This window comes from Lipotes vexillifer, unplaced genomic scaffold, assembly GCF_000442215.2.
Source record: "Lipotes vexillifer unplaced genomic scaffold, Lipotes_vexillifer_v1.1 scaffold811, whole genome shotgun sequence".
NCBI classification, from domain to species: domain Eukaryota; kingdom Metazoa; phylum Chordata; class Mammalia; order Artiodactyla; family Lipotidae; genus Lipotes; species Lipotes vexillifer.
The window spans coordinates 1143839-1166407 of record NW_006775554.1 but is presented as its reverse complement, the minus strand read 5'-3'; the positions used below and the strand labels follow the sequence as shown (position 1 = coordinate 1166407).

The following is a 22569-nucleotide window of genomic DNA, read 5'->3' as shown; positions in this document are numbered from 1 at the left end:
ACCGGGGCACGAACCCGTGTCCCCTGCATCGGCAGGCGGACTCTCAACCATTGCGCCACCAGGGAAGCCCTTTTCCCCGGTATTTTATTTTATTTTTTATATTTTGGCCATGCCACATAGCATGTGGGATCTTAGTTCCCCAACCAGGGATTGAACCCCGGCCCCCTGCAGTGGAAGTACGGAGTCTTAACCACTGGACCGCCAGGGAATTCCCTTTCCCCAGTATTTTAATATGGAAAGTTTCCAACATATAAAAAATTTGAAAGCATTGTACAGTGAACACCCATGTACCCACCTCCTGTGTTCTACAATGAACATTTTGCTATATTTGCTTTATCACAAATCTGTCCATCTATCCATGTGTATCTGTTCATTCACCCATCTTATTTTTTGATTCATTTCAAAGTAAGTTGCAAACATCATTCACTTCAGAACATAAGTATTATTAACTAGAGTTTAGTATTTGTTTACTGGGATTTTTTTTAGGTAAAATTATAAAATGCAATGATCTTAAATATGCCATTTAATTATTTTTGACAAATGCTGTTTAACCTAATCCCCTACCAAGATGTGGAACATGACTGTCACACTAGAAAGTTCCCTTGTGTTCCTTCTCAGTCAGTCTTAGTACCAACATACCTGAAGGCATCCACTGTTCTGATTTTTCCCACCATAAATTAGTTTAGCCTGTTTTAGAATTTCATGTAAATGGAATCATATGGTGTATATCCTTTTGGTGAGGCTTCTTTCATTCAGCATGTTTTTGGAGATTTATTCATGTTGTTGTACATATCAGTAGCTTGTTCCTTTTTATTACTGAACACGCTTACATGGTATGAATATATGACAGTTTTGTTTATTGAGTTTTTAAAAAAATTTTTATTTATTTAATTAATTTATTTTTGGCTGCATTGGGTCTTTGTTGCTGTGCGCGGGCTTTCTCTAGTTGCAGCGAGCGGGGGCTACTCTTTGTTGCGGTGCGCGGGCTTCTCACTGAGGTGGCTTCTCTTATTGTGGAGCACGGGCTTCAGTAGTTGTGGCTCGTGGGATCTAGAGTGCAGGCTCAGTAGTTGTGGCGCTCGGGCTTAGTTGCTCCATAGCTTGTGGGCTCTTCCCGGACCAGGGCTCGAACCCGTGTCCCCTGCATTGGCTGGTGGATTCTTAACCACCGCGCCACCACGGAAGCCCTATTGAGTCTTTTATTGATGGACACTTGTGCTATTTCCAGTTTGGTACAATTATAAATAAAGCTGCTCTAAACTTGGTTCTGTAAGTTTTTTGTGGACACCACATGTTCATATCTCTTGGGTAAAGACGTGGAAGTGGAATTGCTGGGTTATAGAGTAGGTCTATATTTAGATTTATAAGAAATCGGCACTTTTAGGGCTTCCCTGGTGGCGCAGTGGTTGAGAATCCGCCTGCCAACGCAGGGGACACAGGTTTGAGCCCTGGTCCGGGAAGATCCCACATGCCACGGAGCAACTAAGCCTGTGTGCTACAACTACTGAGCCTGCGCTCTAGAGCCCGCGAGCCACAGCTACTGAGCCCACGTGCTGCAACTACTGAAGCCCGCGCGCCTAGAGCCTGTGCGCCGCAACAAGAGAAGACACCACGATGAGAAGCCTGCGCACTGCAACAAAGAGTAGCCCCTGCTCGAAGCAACTAGAGAAAGCATGCACACAGCAACGAAGACCCAACGCAGCCAAAAATCAAAATATAAAGAAATCGGCACTTTTTCAAAATGAGTGTGCTTTTTACATTCCCACAACACAAGCGTGTGAGAGTTCTGATTGCTACACATCAGGTTTTGTTTTTTTTTTTTTTTTTTGTAAATTTATTTACTTTATTTATTTATTTTTGGCTGCGTTGGGTCTTCCTTGCTGCACTTGGGCTTTCTCTAATTGCAGTGAATTGGGGCTGCTCTTCGTTGCGGTGTACGGGCTTCTCACTGTGGTGGCTTCTCTTGTTGCAGAGCACGGGCTGTAGGTGTGCGGGCTTCAGTAGTTGCAGCACGTGGGCTCAGTAGTCGTGGCACATGGGCTTAGTTGCTCCACGGCCTGTGGGATCTTCCTGGACCAGGGCTCGAACCCATGTCCCCTGCATTAGCAGGCATTTTTTTTTTTTTTTAGATTTATTTATTTAATTTATTTATTATTTTTGGCTGCGTTAGGTCTTTGTTGCTGTGTGTGGGCTTTCTCTAGTTGCAGTGAGCGGAGGCTACTCTTTGTTGTGGTGCGCGGGCTTCTCGTTGCAGTGGCTTCTCTTGTTGCACAGCACGGCCTCTAGGTGCACGGGTTTCAGTAGTTGTGGCACTCAGGCCCAGTAGTTGTGGCTCACGGGCTCTAGAGCGCAGGCTCAGTAGTTGTGGTGCATGGGCTTAGTTGCTCCGCGGCATGTGGGATCTTCCTGGACCAGGGCTCGAACCTGTGCCCCTGCATTGGCAAGTGGATTCTTAACCACTGTGCCACCAGGGAAGTCCCTAGGTGTTGTCTTTTTTTTTTTATAAATTTATTTATTTATTTATTTTTGGCTGTGTTGGGTCTTCGTTTCTGTGCGAGGGCTTTCTCCAGTTGCGGAGAGCGGGGGCCATTCTTCATCGTGGTGTGCGGGCCTCTCACTGTCGCGGCCTCTTCTGTTGCGGAGCACAGGCTCCAGACGCGCAGGCTCAGTAGTTGTGGCTCACGGGCCTAGTTGCTTCGCGGCATGTGGGATCTTCCCAGACCAGGACTCGAACCTGTGTCCCCTGCATTAGCAGGCAGATTCTCAACCACTGCGCCACCAGGGAAGCCCCCTAGGTGTTGTCTTTTTAATCTTAGCCATTCTGGTGGGTGTGTTGTAGTGTGTCTCTGTGGCTTTAATTTGCAATTCCCTGATGACTAAGGATGTTGAACACCTTTTCACATGCTTATTGGCCGTTTGTATATCTTCCTTTGTGAAGTATCTGTTCTGGTCTTCTACCCATTTAAAAAAATTGGGTAATTTGCCTTTCTATTATTGAGTTACAGAAGTTCTTTACATATTCTAGGTATAAGTTCTTTATCAGATATATTTTGTAGATATTTCCTTCCAGTCTGTGGCTTGAGCAGAAGTGTTGAATTTGAGGAACTTGATTTTATCATTTCTTTTATGGTTATTGCTTTCTTTGTCCTCAGAAACCATCACCATTCCCCAAGTTGCAAAGCTCTTCTTCTGTGTTTTCTTATAGAAGCTTGTTGAGCTTTTACATTTAGTTCTATGGCCCATCTTGAATTATTTTTTGTGTGTAGTGAAGGGTAAGGTCAGATTGTTTTTGCATGTGCTGTTTGGGTTAATTCTATGGCCCTGGTTGTTAAGTTTGGTCTTACAGTCTTTGAACTTTTGGTTCTTGTTTGGCAAATGGCCAGAGCATCCCTTTTGCCAGATCACTTTAAAGGAAAGGGGACACCTATGAGCATAGGGGCCCTGTTGGTTGGTCAGCTGAAACTATCAGCTATAAACATAGTTTCAGCTGACCAACCAATTAGAACGCTTGGGTACAGAGTCGTTTAGTCTAAGTCTCCCCCCTCCACCCAGCACCCCAGCCTCAGGTCACTTAAATAGGAACTAAGAGTGAAGTAGGTACTCATTGCCTAGTCCTTTCTCACAGTACAAGGAGAGGAGTCAGGATTTCTCTTTCTAGATAAGGATAGTTTTCATTTTCTCCTTTGGTCCATCCTTTCTTGTAGTAAAATGTTTCTTTTGTCAAATAAGGACATTGGACTGGGTGATATGTAAAGGTCTCTGGTTCTCTTATGCTTGGCGGATCGTGGGGGGAATACACTGGATGGAGACAGAGGAGGGTTTGTATTGGTGCAGCTGTGTGTGGAGGGAGTGGGAACATTGAATGTAAGACAGAAGTTTGGCTTTCTCTAGAAGATAGTGAGCCTCTGGAGCAATAGAGTGAATGATGATGTTACTGTTTTAAGAATGCTTTTGGTGTCAGAATATCACCTATGTAGTTTCTCTGCCAAAAAGTCTTAACATGAGGAAACATGCAGACAAATCCAAATCAAAGACCATTTTTCAAAACATGTCCTAGGGCTTCCCTGGTGGCGCAGTGGTTGAGAGTCCGCCTGCCGATGCAGGGGACACGGGTTCGTGCCCCGGTCCGGGAAGATCCCACATGCCGCGGAGCGGCTGGGCCCGTGGGCCATGGCTGGTGAGCCTGCGCGACCGGAGCCTGTGCTCCGCAACGGGAGGGGCCACAACAGTGAGAGGCCCGCGTACCGCAAAAAAAAACCAAAAAAAACAACTGTCGTAGACTCTTCAAAAATGTCAGTGTCATGAAAGAAAAAAAGTCAGGAAATTGTTTAGATTAAAGGAGACAAAAAAAAAGAAGACAACTAAATGTAATTTCATGATCCTGGATTGGATTCTGCATGATGACAAAAAAACTATCAAGGACGTTGAAAGAACAATTGGGAAAATTTGAACATGGACTGTGGTAGGTAAAAGTATTACATCAAGGTTACATTTGATTATCTGCAGTGTTGTAATATAGGAGGATGGCCTTATTCTTAAGAGATAAACGCTGAGGTATTTAGGGGTGATGTGTCATGATATCTGTGATTACCTTTCCAATGACTTAGAAATAGAAATAAAGCAATTGTGGCAAAATGTTGATTGTTGAATCTTGCAGTATTTAAACATTTAAAGTGTAAGAAAATTTCTAAATAACATTTCAAAATAATGAATTTGGTGGTGGTAAATAGGGTGAATTGATGAAGAAAGACTGAAGACAGGTAGGAAGCTATGTTTGGTCTAGGATGGTGATGGTAATGTAGCAAAAGATACCCAGTTAAAAAATGAACAGTTGCTAGGACCTGGTAACTGATAAAGGGACTGAAAGAAAGGAAAGTGAAAAGGGAGATTTTTATTCTGGTTGAATGGTGATGCTACTGACAGAAATAAGGAAGTTGATAGAAACAGACCTGGGGAGGTCAGTGGGAAAATAATGAATTCCAATTCAGGACACTTTTTTTTTTTTTTTTTTTTTTTTGCGGTACGCGGGCCTCTCACTGTTGTGGCCTCTCCCGTTGCGGAGCACATGCTCCGGACTCACAGGCTCAGCGGCCATGGCTCACGGGCCTAGCCACTCCGCGGCATGTGGGATCTTCCCGGACCGGGGCACGAACCCGTGTCCCCTGTATCGGCAGGCGGACTCTCAACCACTGCGCCACCAGAGAAGCCCTCAGGACACTTTTAAATTCCAAATGAGAGTGGCTCAGCTTAATGGTGACATCTAGTAGATGGCTGGAAGCTGTTGCTCAGGATATAAATTGGTCATTTTGGTATTTGTTGGGTTAGATTTGCATTTCCTCTATTTCTTTCTCTCAGACCCCAGCAGTGATGTTTATTAAACTAAACAGGTGTTTGTTGAAGTTTTATGAATTCTCTATGAGAATTTAAAAATTTTGTTTTCTATTTTGGAAATAATCTAAGAAAAAATATAAGCATATTTTGGGTCATGTATGTGACCACCTTATAACCAACTGCTGCCATGTAATTTCAGTGGGTGCTTTTCTGTTGATAGTCACATTGGTACCCCTATTCTATTGGGGGCCAGTGAAAAAAGAAAGAGACAAGCTTAATGCTTAGATAATGTAAGTGCTGGTGCCAAGTGAGTGCTGTTTAATGCCGTTGCCAACTTGATGTTTTCTTAGTAGTTTGTAGTTTGAGTAGAGATAGAAGCAGTGTAAAAATTCTCCTCACATACCACAGAGAAGCATAGGCAGGCTGAACTCAAAAAAAACCTGTGCTGTAGCCGTCAGGTCAAATTATTGATGAAAAAGGCAGTTCAGCTGCAGTAAACATCTTCGTCTGTCCTATTATTTTGAATTTTATTGGTTTGATAGTTAATTTTTTGTGTGTGGTAAAATATACATAAAATTTACCATTTTAGCCATTTTAAGTGTACAATCAAGTGGCATTAAGTACATTCACAGTGTTGATTAACTATCATGCTATCTATTTCCAGAACTTTTTCATCACCCTAAACAGAAACTGTGTACTCATTAAGTAATAACTCCCCACTTCGCCCTCTTCCGTCCCCTAGTAACCTTAACCTTTACTGTGTCTATAAATTTTCCTATTCTAGATACCTCTTATAAGTAGGGCCATATGATATTTGTCCTTATGTGTTTGGCTGATTTCACTTAGCATAATGGTTTCAGGGATCATCCATGTTTTAGCATGTATCAGAATTTTCATTACTTTTTTATGGCTGAATAATCTGTTGTATGTATTTACTACATTTTGTCTATCCATTCATTTGTTGATAAACACTTGAATTGCTTCCACCTTTTGGCTATTGTGAGTAATGCTGCTCTGAAAGTGTACAAATATCTCTTTGGGTCCCTGTTTTCAATTCTTTTGGGTGTATACCTGCAAGTGGAATTGCTGGATCGTATCATAATCATATGTTTAACATTTTGAGAAACTGCCAGACTGTTTTCTATAGCAGCGGCACCATTTTACATTCCCATCAGCAATGCATAAGAATTCCAATTTCTCTACATACTTGTTAACACTTGTTAATTTCCATTTTTTTGATAAATAGCCATTCTAGTGTGTGTGAAATGGTATCTCATGGAGGTTTTGATTTGTATTTCCCTAATGACTAATGATGTTGAACATCTTTTCACATGCTCATCAGCCATTTGTATTATCGTCTTTGGAGAAATGTCTATTACAGTTTTTTGCCCATTTTTGAATTGTAGTGTTTGGTTTTATGTTGTTGAGTTGTAGGAGTTCTTTATATATTCTGGATATTAATCCCTTATCAGTTACATGATTTGCAAATATTTTCTCCCATTCCATTGGTTGTCTTTTCACTCTATTTGTAACGTGCTTTAACAAATTTTTAATTTTGATATAGTCCAGTTTATCTGTTTTCTCTTTTATTGCCTATACTTTTGGTGTCATACTTAAGAAACTATAGTCATCTCTTGGTATCCTCAGGGAATTGATCCAGGAACCCACCCCCCTCCCCATACCAAGATCCATGGATGCTCAAGTCCCTTATATAAAATGGTGTAGTATTTGCATACAACCTATGCATGTACTCCTGTATACTTTAAATCATCTCTAGATTACTTATAATACCTAATACAATGTAAAGGCTATGTAAATAGTTGCTGGTACGCAGCAAATTCAAGTTTTGCTTTTTGGAACTTACTGGACATTTTTTTTTTTCCTGAATATTTTTGACCTGAGGTTGGTTGAATCTGGATGCAGAACGTGTAGATATGGAGTGCCAACTGTTGCTAAATCCAAGGTCATGAGGATTTTGCCCTATGTTTTCTCCTAAGAATTTTATAGGTTACTCTTTTAAAAAAAAAAAGAAATTAATTTAGGGCTTCCCTGGTGGCGCAGTGGTTGGGAGTCCACCTGCCGATGCAGGGGACACGGGTTCGTGCCCCGGTCCGAGAAGATCACACATGCCACGGAGCAGCTAGGCCCATGAGCCATGGCCACTGAGCCTGCGTGTCCGGAGCCTGTGCTCCATAATGGGAGAGGCCACAACAGTGAGAGGCCCGCGTACTGCAAAAAAAAAAAAAAAATTTATTTATTTTTGGCCGCCTTGGGTCTTCGTTGCTGCGCACAGTGAGCGGGGGCTACTTTTCGTTGCAGTGTTTGGGCTTCTCACCATGGTGGCTTCTCTTGTTGCGGAGCATGGACTCTAGGCATGCGGGCTTCAGTAGTTGTGGCACGTGGGCTTCAGTAGTTGTGGCTCGTGGGCCCTAGAGTACAGGCCCAGTAGTTGTGGCGCTTGGGCTTAGTTGCTCCGTGGCATGTGGGATCTTCCCATACTGGGGCTCGAACCAGTGTCCCCTTTATTGGCAGGCGGATTCTTAACCACTGCGCCACCAGGGAAGCCCTATAGTTTACTCTTAACATTTAGGTCTGATTAATTTTAAGTTAATTTTTGTATATGGTATCAGGTAAGGATCCAACTTTTTTTTTTTTTGCACGTAGTATCCAGTTTTCTGAGCACCATTTGTTGAAAAGAGTGTCCTTTTCCCATTGAATGATTTTGGCACTCATGTTGAAAATCATTTGACCATGTATGTGTGTTTCTGGGCTCTCTATTCCATTGGGCTATATGTCTGTCCTTATGCAAGTACCGCACTGTTTTGACTATTATAGCTTTGTAGTAAGTTTCTTTTTTGTGTGTGTGATACGCGGGCCTCTCACTGTTGTGGCCTCTCCCATTGTGGAGCACAGGCTCCAGACGTGCAGGCTCAGTGGCCATGGCTCACAGGCCTAACCGCTCCGCAGCATGTGGGATCTTCCTGGACTGGGGCACGAACCCGTGTCCCCTGCATTGGCAGGCAGACTCTCAACCACTGTGCCACCAGGGAAGCCCTGTAGTAAGTTTTGAAATTAGGAAGTGTGAGATAGCCAATTATTCTCTTTTTCAATATTGTTTTTGCTGTTTGGGGTTCCCTCAAATTCCATATGAATTTTAGGATGGGTTTTCCTGTTTCTCCAGAAAACACCTTTGGGATTTTGATGGAGATTGCATTGAATATGTAGATGGCTTTGGGTAGTATTACCATGTTAGCAATATTAAGTCTTCCAGTACATGAACATGGGAAGTCTTTCCATTTTTTGTGTGTATTCTTTAATTTCTCTCAGCAGTGTTTTGTCGTTTTCAGTGTACAAGTCTTTTAGTTCCTTCGTTACATTTATTTCTAAATACTTTATTCTTTTTGATGCTATTGTAAATGGAATAATTTTCTTAATTTCCTTTTCAGATTGTTAGAATAGAATTGCTAGTAAAGAAATGCAAGAGTGATTTAAAAAAAATTATTTGATTGCACTGGGTTTTTTAGTTGTGGCTTGTGGGCTCCTTAGTTGTGGCTTGTGGGCTCCTTAGTTGTGGCATGCAAACTCTTAGTTGCAGCATGCATGTGGGATCTAGTTCCCTGACCAGGGGTCAAAGCCAGGCCCTCTGCATTGGGAGTGCAGAGTCTTAACCACTGTGTCACCAGGGAAGTCCTTGAATGTGAGTGATTTTTGTTTGTTGATCAACTTTGCTGAATTTGTTTATTACTGCTAACATTTTTTTTTTCAATTTGTTAGGATTTTCTACATATAAGATTACATCATTTGTGAAAAGAGATAACGTTACTTTTTCCTTTCCAATATAGATGCCTTTTATTACTTTTTCTTGTCCAATTCTTCTGGCTAGAACTTCCAGTATTATGTTGAATAAAGTGGCAAAAGCAGGCACCCTTGTCTTGTTCCTGGTCTAAGGGGAAAAGCTTTCAGTGTTTCACCATTGAATATGATGTTAGCCATGGGTTTTTCTGATATGGCCTTTATCATGTTGAGGAGGTTCCTTTCTATTCCTAGTTTATTGAGTGTTTTTTTTTCCAGTTATGAAAGGGTGTTGAATTTTGTCAGATGCTTTTTCTGCATTAATTGAGATTAATGAGCTTTTTCCCCCTTCATTCTGTTAATATAGTATATTACATTGACTAATTTGATATGTTGAACCATTCATTCTGGAGATCAGTCTCAGTCATGGTGTATAATCCTTTTAATATGCTGCTAAATACAGTTTACTAGTATTTTGTTGAGTATTTTTGTATGTGTATTTATAAGAGATATTGGTCTATAATTTTCTTTTCTTTTCTTTTAGTATTTGCCTGGCTTTGGCATCAGGTTAATGATGCCCTCATAGAATGAATTAGGAAGTGCTCTATATTAGTTTGCTAGGGCTGTGATAACAAAGTACCATGGAATAGGTGGTTTAAAGAATAGAAATTCGTTCTGGAGGCTAGAAGCCCAAGGTCAAGGTGTTGGCCGGGTTGATTTCTTCTGAGGCTTTTTTCCTTGGCTTGCAGATGGCAGTCTTTTCCCTGTGTCTTTCCTTTATGTGTGCCTGTGTCCTAATCTCCTCTTGTATAAGGACACTGGTCAGATTGGATTAGGGCCCACCCAGATGACCTCATTTTATCTTAATTGCCTCTTTAAAGGCCTTCCGTCCAAATATAGTCATATTCTGAGGTACTGGGGGATTTGGACTTCAATATATGAATTTTGGGGAGACACAATTCAGAATATAACATGCTCCCTCCTCTCCAATTTTTTGGGAAGAGTTTGAGAAGGATTGGTATTAATTTTTTTAATGTTTGGTAGAATTTACCAGTGAAGCCATCTGGTTCTCGTTTTTTCTTTATTGGGAAGTTTTTGATTACTAATTCAGTCTCCTTACTAGTTATAGGTCTATTCAGATTTTCTGAAGTCACTTTTGGTAAATAATATTTGTAGGAATTTTTTGTCCATTTCATCTAGGTTATCCAGTTTGTTAGCATACAACTGTTCATAGTATTCTCTTATAATCCCTTTTATTTCTATAAAATTGGTAGTAAATGTCCCCACCTTCATACCTGATCTTAGTAATTTGAATCTAATCTCTTTGTATTTTTTTTGGTCAGTCTAGGTAAAAGGTTTGCCATTATGTTAATCTTTTAAAAGAACTAACTTCTGATTTTGTTGATTTTCTTTATTGATTTTCTGTTCTCTATTTCATTTACCTCTGCTCTAATCTTTATTATATCCTTTCTTCTACTAGCTTTGGGTTTAGTTTCTTTTTTTTCTAGTTCCTAAATGTGTACAGTTAGGTTATTGATTTGAGATATTTCTGCTTTTTTAATGTGTGCATTTACAGCTATAAATTTTCCCCTTTGCACTGCTTTTGCTGTATCCATAAGTTTTGGTTTCCATTTTCCTTCATTTCAAGATATTTTCTAATAAAAATGTGAATTGATTGATTTTATAATTTTTAAACTTACACTTATTTTGGCCTTAGTGTTGCATAAGAACAGTCTTATATCTTGTTTCACATTTGACTAAGTGAATCTGTACTTAATACAGGTGTCCCCAACCCCAGGGTCCACGGCCTGTTAGAAACCGGGCCGCACAGCAGGAGGTGAGCAGAGGGCGGGGCCAGCAATAGACAGAAAGTAGCCAATTGTCCTGGACAGGATGCAAGTCTTGCTAGTTTACTTGGCTTTCTGAGCATGTTCACATGGGTGCTGAGGAAAGCTTGGGGCTCTTGACTAGACCGCTTTCTGGCTTGGAAGGATTCCTTTGAGCAGTCCAGGAGTCTGCTTCTTTAGAAGGTCTGCTCCAGTGTGCTAACACAGATACCTCTCTCCCCCTGCAGGTTTTCAGGAACCCCTACGAGGTGGTGACTGTGCTGCTGATTCAGACCCTGGGGGCCCTGGTGCCCTCTCTGCCCATCTGCCTCAGCTCCAGTGTGGAGAGGGTAGGGCCCGAGCTGGAGCTCGTCAAGCTGCTAGACTTCTACGACGCTACCACCCACTTCGCCAAGGGATTGGAGATGGCCCTGCTCCCACACGCAGGTAAATATCCTTCCTCCCAGCTCGCGGGCTTGTTTTTTTTTTCTTTTTCTTTTTTTGCGGTACACGGGCCTCTCACTGTTGTGGCCTATCCCATTGCGGAGCACAGGCTCCGGACGCGCAGGCTCAGTGGCCACGGCTCACAGGCCTAGCCGCTCCGCGGCATGTGGGAATCTTCCCAGATCGGGGCACAAACCCGTGTCCCCTGCATTGGCAGGCGGACTCTCAACCACTGCGCCACCAGGGAAGCCCTCGCGGGCTTGTTTTTACTCACTCTTTTTGAAGCTTCTGGGGCCTGGGTTTGTTTGCCTTTTCTGGTGACTGATTTTACAGAAATGCAAGGGATCACTGTTTTCCTTCTCAACAGATATGAAAACCTTTTCCATGAAAACATTGCCATTATGGAAATAATTGTTGCTTAATATATTGTTGCCTAGCTCCAGTGCTGCCTAGGTGGTTTTACACACTCTGGGAAAGTGATAGACACTTCTGCAGGGGCTTAGAATGTAAGAGGCAGGTAGACATTAGTGGCAACAAGTTGGCAGTGAGTTACACTTGGGAGGGTAGTGTCCTCTTCCTTTCAAGGCATCACGGAACCTTGGGTAAGTCAACCTTAAAAGTAAGTTTAAGAGAACAGATGGATTAGAGGAGCTTTTTGATAGGACAACAGCAAGTTTTTAAGGGCAGGGGTGCTGCATTAGGACTAAGGGTGGCTGTAAGGAAAATGGGCTTTCCCCAGCTGCCATCTGAGAGCAAAGCACTCCTTCTTCCCATTTGTGCAAACAATGCCTGGTGTGTTGCATTTCCCCAGCTGTTTCCCATCTAGGTTAAAAGCATCATAAACTTTTCAATCATACAGACTTCATCACGAACTACAGTCAAATCAGGAAATCGCTTCAGGAAGGCCTGCTTCTGCCGTTTGGCTGCTGTGTGTCACTGACTTGGTTTATTTAATAGTTATTCTCTTTAATTATCTATGTGTGTAATTACCTCGTACATTCCTGGGAGTGTGTTTATTGTTCGAGTTCCTGATGACTCATCGGTGTTTTTGGCACACTCACCGGTCAGGCCCTGGTTGTGGGAGAGACATGGTGGATGTGTCTTTCAAGGGACCTGGATGCTGTGGTCCTAATGGCTGAAGAGTATGTAGGCTGAGCGTCCTGTGGAGCAGAGTGGAATGAAGGTGGGGCAAGGAGCATGTTGCTTTTCTCCCACTGGTGATGGACATTATTGAAGAAGAGAGAACCACCCTCTGAAGAATCAGATACAGAAAATGCTTTGTTAGTCAGCCATGGAAGTTTAGATTTTTAATGATTCCTACTGAGGTTTTCAAAAAAGTATACTTTTTTTTTTTTTTTTTTTTTGCAGTACGCGGGCCTCTCACTGTTGTGGCCTCTCCTGTTGCGGAGCACAGGCTCCAGACGCGCAGGCTCAGCGGCCACGGCTCACGGGCCCAGCCGCTCCGCGGCATGTGGGATCTTCCCGGACCGGGGCACGAACCCGTGTCCCCTGCATCAGCAGGCGGACGATTCTCAACCACTGCGCCACCAGGAAAGCCCTAAAAAGTATACACATTTTTTAATTTAAAAATACTTTAGCTGGGCTTCCCTGGTGGCACAGTGGTTGAGAGTCCACCTGCCGATGCAGGGGACACGGGTTCGTGCCCCGGTCCGGGAAGATCCCACATGCCGCAGAGCGGCTGGGCCCGTGAGCCGTGGCCGCTGAGCCTGCGCGTCTGGAGCCTGTGCTCCGCAACAGGAGAGGCCACAACAGTGAGAGGCCCGCGTACCGCAAAACAAAACAAAACAAAACAAAACAGGAAAACTTTGGAAACACACAAAAATAAAAATAAATGAGTAAAAATGATCCATAATCTCATGACTCAGAGAAGGCCATGGGAACATTTTATTTCCTCCCAGTAATTCAAATATAATTATACATTTTCATAAATAAATATAAAATATATGCATATATAAGTATATGCATATATAAATATATATGTGCATACATATTTAAAAATATTAGTTTTTAAAAAATTTTATTTATTTGTTTTTGGCTGCATTGGGTCTTCATTGCTGCGCACGGGCTTTCTCTCGTTGTGGCTAGCAGGGGCTACCCTTCATTGCGGTGTGTGAGCTTCTCATTGCAGTGGCTTCTCTTGTTGCATAGCACGGGCTCTAGGCACGCGAGCTTCAGTAGTTGTGGCTTACGGGCTCTAGAGTTCAGGTTCAGTAGTTGTGGAGCATGGGCTTAGTTGTTCTGTGGCATGTGGGATCTTCCTGGACCAGGGATTGAACCTTTGTTCCCTGCATTGGCAGGCAGATTCTTAACCACTGCGCCACCAGGGAAGTCCCAAAATATTAGTTTATATGATCTTATATTCTCTTTTTAGCTCAAATTAATATAATGAGCATTTTTTATGTCATTCAGTATTTTCCTAAAACATGGTTTTTAATGACCACTTGATAACTGTGGCTTACTTTAATTTTTAAATCTGCTGTTATAAATAAAACTATTATTAACAATCTTACATATTAATTTTGGAGTCCAACTCTGATTATTCCTTGGGATAAGTTTGAAAATTACAATTGCTAATAAATGAAAAATTTAAAGATGTTTGCCACATTTTTCTCTTTAGAAAGTTTCTACCTGTTTTCACGTCCATCAGTAGTAAATGAGGCTGCTGATTCCTGCATGCCCTCACCAGCACTAGGCTCTATCTTTTTTTTCCCTTGCCAGGTTCTTAGACAGTTAATGATATATTATTTTAATTTTCATGTCTTTGATTGCTAGCCAGTTTGAAAATTATACTATAAAAAGTTATATTTTTCTCTTGAATTTCTTATTCTTTTGCTTCTTTTTCTGTTTGAGGGTTTAATCTATTTCTGGTTAATTTATAAGAGCAACTTATTTAAAGCAATATATTATTAAATATATTATAAAAAGCAACAAAGTTGTTATAAAAATTCATGATACAGCTATCTGTAACACAAAATTAAAGTCTCCTATAATCCCGCTTGCTAGAAATAACCACTGTTAAAAGTTTGGTGTATATTCCCTAAATATCCTTATGTAGTAAGGATTTTTTTTCTCATTATCAAGTATGTTGCAGATATATTTTCTAACTTTCTGGTTTGCCTTTAACACTTTACCATTTTAATAATTAATAATGTACATAGTATAATTCAAAATATGTAAAAGGTTATGCAATAGAAAGTCAAAAAGTTAAATAATTTGACTTTATAGTTAACAAGCAATATGTATTCAGTATAGAAAAAAACCAGAAAATACAAGGAAGGAAAAAGATCATGCTCAACCAACTGTCCAGAAACAGTATTTTGGATTATATACACATGCAAATTTTGTATATGAGTGTGTGGGTACTTAAATGTTTTTAATAGAATATTTTATTATCATTATCACCCCCCATTCTATATTGAATCAATATTGTCATCCAAAACACAAGTTTTCTCAGTTCCACAAAAGTCTTTATAGCTGTTTCCCTACCTCCCATTAAAATCCAGTCAGTGTACATGCATTGTCTTTGGTTGTCCTGTCTCTTTAATCTCTTTTAATCTAAAACAGTCATCTTTTGTCTTTCATGACATTGACGTCTTTGAAGAATACAGGGTAGTTTTCCTGTAGAATGTCCCATATTCTGTAATTATCTAATTGTTTCCTTGTGATTAGATTTAGATTAAACATTTTTAGTAAGAATACTACATTGGTGATGATGTGTACTTCCTATGGCATCACATCAGGAGACACATAATGTCCAGTCATTGGTGATGGGTTGGATTAATCACTTGGTAGTTGTACCTGCCAGATGACTCCATTGTAAAGTTACCTTTTCCTCTTTGTAATTAATAAGTATCTGTGGCGTGATATTTCGAGCCCATAGGAATATACTGTTCCTTAAGAAATATTGACCTAGTGACTTTAGCATCCATTGGTAATCCTTGTCTGAATAAACTTTTACATTGCTGATTATAAAATGGTAATATTCTAATTCTCTCATTCCTTTTACATGTATTAGCTGGCATTCTTTTTTTTTTTTTAAATAAATTTATTTATTTATTTATTTATGGCTACGTTGGGTTTTCGTTGCTGCGCACAGGCTTTTTCTAGTTGCAGTGAGGCTACTCTTCGTTGTGGTGCGCGGACTTCTTATTGCGGTGGCTTCTCTTGTTGCGGAGCACGGGCTCTAGGAGCGCGGGCTTCAGTAGTTGTGGCACGTGGGCTCAGTAGTTGTGGTGCATGGGCTTAGTTGCTCCACTGCATGTGGGATCTTCCCAGACCAGGGCTCGAACCTGTGTCCCCTACGTTGGCAGGCAGATTCTTAACCACTGTGCTACCAGAGAAGTCCCTTGCCGGCATACTTTTGTGAAGAGGAGATTTTTCTTTCTTTTTGATATCACTATGAACTCATTGGATTCTTTTTCTATTCATTGTATTATGATCCATTATTTTCATGATTCATTTTGATGCTCGAATTATTTCGAATTTGGTCAGTGGTTGCCCCTTCAGGCTGGCTCCTGTATCATTTTGACACGTCCCTATCAGCCTTTGAGGGCTTTATTGTTTTCTGGCACAAACTGTTCCAGGAACACTTTGTACTTCCTCTGCCTCAGACCGGGAATCAGCCATTTTCTCGAGGAGCTTGGTTTCTTCTAATGGGAAATGGTATTTAGAAACCAAGATCTGGCACCAGGGGTGCTTATTGTTGCTGGGCTATTATTACTTCCTATGCCCTTTGTGAACAGAGCTAGGAAATGCATAGTTTTTAAAATTACCAGTTTATACTGATACTTCCAAATTAAATGCAACACCAGTAGATTTTTACCTCTTGCTGTTCTCAGTTGCATCTCTTTTCTCCTACAGTGAAAATTCTGGTTCCCATCAGCAGTGTGTGAGTGTGTGCATGTGGCGTGTGTGTGTTATATACACATACAGTTATTTTTCATGACCCTATTATGGATAGGTCAAAATGTATTTAGTTTATTTATTCAACTACAAATGGACTAGTTCTAGAGTGCTGGATGCTGAGGATGCTATGCTAAGTAAAACCAGACACAGTCTCTGCTCTCATACAATGTACGTTCCAGTGGGAAATAAGAAAATAATCACACTAATGAGTGTATAGTTACAAAGTGAGATGAGTACTTTGAAGAATAGCAAAATGGTTCTAGGAGAAAAGCAAAATGGTTTTAAGCAAATAAAGATGATTGAGACTCGCAGACTTGAGTTTAGTGAGTACTGACGGAAGAATAGGCATTAACCAGATGAAGAGGGATAGGGAAGAACAAGGTCATTTCAGACAGAAGTAGTAAGTAGCAGGTGGCCAGAGGGGAGCTTCCGAGGAGCCGAGGGAAGGCTAGAGGCTAGGGGAATTGTGACGGAGGCTGAGTCTATGGACGTAGACATAAAAGCAGCTGGCCTTTATTAAGTGCTTATACATGCTAGACACATACTATTTTACATAATCTCCAGTTAAGCCTTATAAAATTGATGCCATTATTAATCTCATTTTATAACTGAGGAAACAGACACTGAAATGTTAAGTCATATGCACACAGTCAGCTAACTAGGAAGCAGTAGAGCTCCAATAGAAGAGCCTTCACCCTTAACTACCACCCTCTTTCACTTCCTGGGGTCAAACGATGCAGAACCTTGTAGGCTATGGAAAAGATTTTGGATTCCAACTGAAGAGATAATTCTTGGAAGTTGAATTGCTGTGCCATAGAATATGCACGTTAAAATTTTTATGTAGCTGAATATAGGAATTTTTGGAATGCCTGGTGTATGGGCTCCAGATGGAAAATGTTCTTTCTGCAGAGCCTTTTCTCTGTAGCAGTTCTTGAACTTGACCCTGAGGAAGGTTATCATTTGAAGAGGTTCTTGACTGTGACAGGTTGTAGGATTAAGGGGATCGGTATCTTTAATAATGCCTTAGGCACATAATGCACAAAGCTCAAATGTATCAAAAGATTTTCTGACGTGATTGCTTCAGCTTCCATGAATGATAAAAGCAGATGAACAGAAAGTAGTCGCCCCTAAGTTGAAATAGGAAAAGTTCCAGTGGAGGTCCTTTCACCTGTTGTTTTTCAGCAATTGATTTCCAGTTCTTTGTTCATGATTGCATTTAATTTCTGATTCCCTGAAGATGAGCAAACCCTGGTGAAAGCTGTGGAGCTGGTGGATGCTGTGTATGGTCCGTACAGACCCTACCAGCTGAAGTATGGTGACATGGAAGAGAAGAGCCTCCTCCTCCAGATCAGCTCAGTGCCTCTGGTAATGGCATAACACCGGCAGTGGCCATTCGGGAGTCGTTCTGTTTGCCAGGCTCCTAGGGTTGGGGGTGGGTGGGATGCGTCAGAGAAGGTGTGAGGTGGCATTAGGGATGCAAAGAGTGGGAACTGGTGTGCAAACACTGGGCTCTCAGTGCTTCCTGGGCTCTTGTAATCCAAATGTAAAATGAGACCACAGATATGCTACCAGTTTTTTATTTAGAATCCTCTAGCAAAACTTAGAGGCTTAAACCTTCTTCAGAGTAAGTTGATTATCCCCCTGATCTAGTCATTATCACACAGTCTTTTGTTTAAGGCAGCATATGCAAATGGACACAGGAGCTGAGTATTCATGGACAGTACTCTAGGGCCAGGTTCACCAGGTGGGCACCAGAGGGGAATTTCCATTGTAAATGTTAAGGTTGCCTAGCATGTTGTGAGTTGACATTTAAGAATAGATCTTACAATAGTTAAAACCTGCCGCTTCCCGCCGCTTTTCCATTTTCTAAGGACGTACCTAGAAAATCTGTTCCGCTCAGTTATGTTCTTGCCCCTGAAGGAAGCATTTTCCTTTCACTGCATTCTTTTGGAGTGTGTGGTATGGAGAATTCAAATCCTAGCTTGAGAGCCAGAGGGATAGATGCCATCTTAAATGACAGAAGGAAAGAGATGAAAAATATAAAGATGAATATAAGGGTTTGATCATACTTTTTAGCCAGGAGTTTATTTCTGTGATCTCACTGACCACTTAGACTGTTCTTCCCTAGGTCGGGCTCTTAAAGAGCTGTCACAGTTTGGGACTGCATTTCTGTCGCACCTATTAAGTGATTTTACCATGAATGAGGAGGTTTGGAGCTCTCCCCATCTTCATGTTGTCTATTCGTTTGTTCTTCAGTCTGAGGCAGCTTTTTTTATCTCTGTTTGCTGACCAGGAGCGTGGGGAAGTCATTGACTGTGTGCAGGAGCTGAGCCACTCTGTGAACAAGCTCTTTGGCCTTGCTTCTGCAGCCATTGACAGATGCATCACATTTACCAACGGCCTGGGGACCTGTGGCCTGCTGACAGCCCTGAAATCCCTCTTTGCCAAGTAAGGCTGCGGGGAGTGGGGTCAGGGCCAGCCTCATTGGAGAATGATGTCTCTCCCAATTAAAAATGTGTGTGTCCTGTATTCCTGCCATGAACCCGGGAGAGGCAGTTGCACCTCAGCCCAAGGGGGTGTTCTTAAGGATGTTAAGAACACTGTGGCACGCTTGTAATGGTGGAGCATCTGAAGCAACGTGAATGTCCATCCATTTGGAAATGGCCAAATAAGATACGGTATATTCATATGAGGGGAGTTCCCTATGTGGCAGTTAAGGTGTTAATTAGATTTACACATAACAACATGGATAGATCTCAAAACATACTGCTGAGTGAATAAAAGGTTGCAGAATACTATATAGAGTCTCATACAGTGTGTGAAAAGAATATACAAAAAATAGAGTACATTTTCTGTAGCAGGGTTCGGAAAATTTTTTCTGCCAAGGGCCGGATGGTACGTATTTTAGGCTTTGAGGGCCTTACAGTCAACAGAGACTTTTGTAGTGCACTGCCCTAGTAGTAGAAAAGCAGCCAGAGACAACACATACATGAGTGGATGTGGCTGTGTTCCATTAAAACTTTATTTACAGAAAACCAGGAGTGCCACTTCCTGTTCTAGATCTTTTTTTTGTCGCTTTAAAATGCATTATATATTCCTATAGCATAGAGGTCAGCAAACTCTAGCTCATGAGCCAAGTCTGGTTTTGTACAAGTTTTTGTAAAAGCTATATTGGAACGCCACCATGCCCATTCACTTACCTATGGCCTGTAAATCCTCACTATAAAGTTAGAGTTGAGTAGTTAGGACAGAGACCTTGTGACTCTCAAAGCCTAAAATACCTGGACCTTAACAGAAAAAGTTTGCTGAGCCCTGATGTGGAAGGTTAGGCAACAAACTCAAAACACTGGTTGTCTTTGGGGAGATGGGGAGGGACTAAGGTGGTGGTCATGGGGGATTTAGCTTTATTTTTTGATTTAAAAAAAAATTAAAAATATAAATTAATTTATATTTAAAATGTAATTAAAAATATAAAATAAAAAATATATAAAATCATGCTAAGTGAAAGAAGCCAGTTACAAAAGACCACACGTTAAATGATTCCATCTATATGAAATGTCCAGAACAGGCAAATCTGTAGAGACAGAAAATAGATGAGTGGCTGCCTAGGGCTGGGGAGAGGGGAGTATTTGGAGATGAGGGATGACTGCTAAAAGTTATGGGGTTTCTTTTCGGGATGATGAAAATTGTTCTAAAGTTGATTGTGGTGATGGTTGCACAACTGGTTTTTGTGACTACCCTAAAAACCTTTGAATTGTGTGGTATGTGAATTAAATCGCAATAGAGCTGTTAAAAGAAAGAAAGAAGGGGAAACCAAAATTAAGTTTACTTAGAAAAAAGAAAGAGAAATCAATATAAGGCTGGATTCTCTGACCTGTGTAATTGAGATATAAGGGCCCTCAGGAGGTTACATGCTTTAGTCTCTAGCTTATAGATAAATACATTCTTAGGCTCTCCAAGAAATCTTGTTGTAGAATGAAGTTGCCACGAGTCTCAAATTCCTCATACTGAACTGAATGCTCTTTTGCCGCCGTAAGTTTAGGGAGCTCTTGTCATTCCAGAAATGCTGAGCATGCCCCTGTGAGCTCTGAGGGTCCTTGGACCCAGTACTGTTGGTCACTGCCATGGGCGGTCTGCACCTTCCAGGGTGGCTCACAGGAAGGCACTGAGGACTGCGAGATCATGTCCCCTGCGTAAGACTGGGGGAGCCAGATGAGCCCAGACATGTCCCCCAGGAAGAGAAACATCAGCAAAAAGTTTTGTTTTGTTTTTTTTCAGTACACGGGCCTCTCACTGTTGTGGCCTCTCCCATTGCAGGGCACAGGCTCCAGACGCACAGGCCCAGCGGCCATGGCTCACGGGCCCAGTCGCTCTGCGGCATGTGGGATCTTCCCGGACCGGGGCACGAACCCGCGTCCCCTGCATCAGCAGGCAGACTCTCAACCACTGCACCACCAGGGAAGCCCATCAGCAACAAGTTTAATCAAATAAAGTTTATCTCTTTCTCTCTCTGCCACCAGCTGGGATCTTGTGGATAAAATAATTTTTTTTGAGATCTAAACATTTTATTATAAAATTTAAAAAGTAATGCTTCTAGAAATACATATATTTAAATATGAAAAGGTGTAAAAAGGTGAAAGTCTTCCTTCTTTCCTGCACATCGTTAGGCAGTCCTCAGGAGTCACAAGTTTTAAACATTTTGCTTTGAGTCTTCTCATTCTTCTCTCCAGACTTTAAAGAAGATTTTTTTGTTTATCACCTTTAACTGTTATGTCTTGACGCAACTCTGAAAGGTGAGGAACTGAGCCTCCTTGAGGCTGGTGCTGTCTCTTATCCCCTCTCCTCCCAGCTCTTGTTGGTGATATTTTCACTTTTAGTTCTTCTGTTGGTTACTTCAGTTACTTCATTTTAAAAAGTAATACAGGGGCTTCCCTGGTGGCACAGTGGTTGGGAGTCCGCCTGCCGATGCAGGGGACACGGGTTCGTGCCCCGGTCCGGGAAGACCCCACATGCCGCGGAGCGGCTGGGCCCGTGAGCCATGGCGGCTGGGCCTGCGCGTCCGGGGCCTGTGCTCCGCAACGGGAGAGGCCACAGCAGTGAGAGGCCCACGTACCGCAAAAAAAAAAAAAAAAAAAAAAGTAAGACAAATACATATTAAAAATTCAAACTGTACAAAAGGACATAAGATGAAAACAGGTCACCTGCTCTAGAAGGGAAGGTTTTGAAGCTACCAAGACAGCTGATGTTTATAAAATTAGGGAAATGAGGATGATGCTAACTTGCCCAGGGTTCAAGTGGGACCTTGTTCAGGAGTGGGGAGGGTGTGGGGATGGTGTTCAGGAAGGCAGGGATAGGGAGGATAGAGGATGTAGGCAGAGCAGGAGGAGATTGGCCTAACTTGCACTCTGCTGAAGCTGTAGAATATAGCTGCTCATGGTGTGTTGCAGGGTGAGGGGTGTTAACGGCTGTGACGGGAGCCTGGGCCCTGGAGTTGTAGCCACCTGGGCTCAGATCCTGTCTCGGGCACTTACTAGCTGGGACCTTGGGTGGGTTAGTGTGCCTTTCTGAGTCTTGGTATCTTTTATTTGGGTAAACTGATGGTGATAATATCTCCTTTCCATGGTGGTTATGAATATTGAGTGAAAGCATATAATTAAAGCACCTAATGCAGCAGCTCTTACATGGTAGAGACACTTGGAAACGTGTATTGTGAGAGAATCAGAAGGTTTTGGTACAAATGCCATAAAAATGTGATGTGATACACACATCACGTGCGAGCCCCGCTATGGCTAAACAGTCACCCCCTGTCTCTCCCTGGCCCCGCCTCAATGCTCGGCGGCTGCTCACTGTTCCGGGGACTCTGTCGGGAGGTCCTGTGGAGCTCATGCCTTGTTGGACGGAGTGTTCTTGTTTAACGTCCTTCAGCTAAAGCACAATTAAAATGTTCTTCAACAGCTCCCTGTCAGTGTGTCCTGAGGGCCCTGCCCCTCCCCCAAGGAAAGCTGTCACCTCTCTGGGTGCAAAGGGAAGGTGCTGTCCATGGCATTTTGGTTTTGTAGCTTTTCAGCCCTGTGTGAAGGGAGCAGCAGCGGCGTTTGTCCCTCAGTGGAGTGGTCTGCAGCAGTTCCTTCCACTTGCTTCTCTGAGCGGCCTTTCTCTCCACCACACAGACTTACTCTTCAGAGCCGTGCCCTGGGTCATCACAGCCCACTGTCCTCACTAGAGCTCGTGGCTTGGGAAGGGAAAGAGG

General features: G+C 42.1%; 1 protein-coding gene across 1 annotated transcript in view; it reads left to right on the top strand.

Moving 5' to 3' along the window:
• The window catches only part of COG7 (component of oligomeric golgi complex 7), an 85002-nt gene that overhangs the window by 22392 nt on the left and 40041 nt on the right, over positions 1 to 22569 (top strand). Inside the window, exons 7-9 of the mRNA XM_007449981.1 lie at positions 11198 to 11396; positions 17557 to 17684; positions 18613 to 18767. Of these exons, the coding sequence (XP_007450043.1) occupies positions 11198 to 11396; positions 17557 to 17684; positions 18613 to 18767 (482 nt within the window). The remainder of the gene's footprint in view (positions 1 to 11197; positions 11397 to 17556; positions 17685 to 18612; positions 18768 to 22569) is intronic.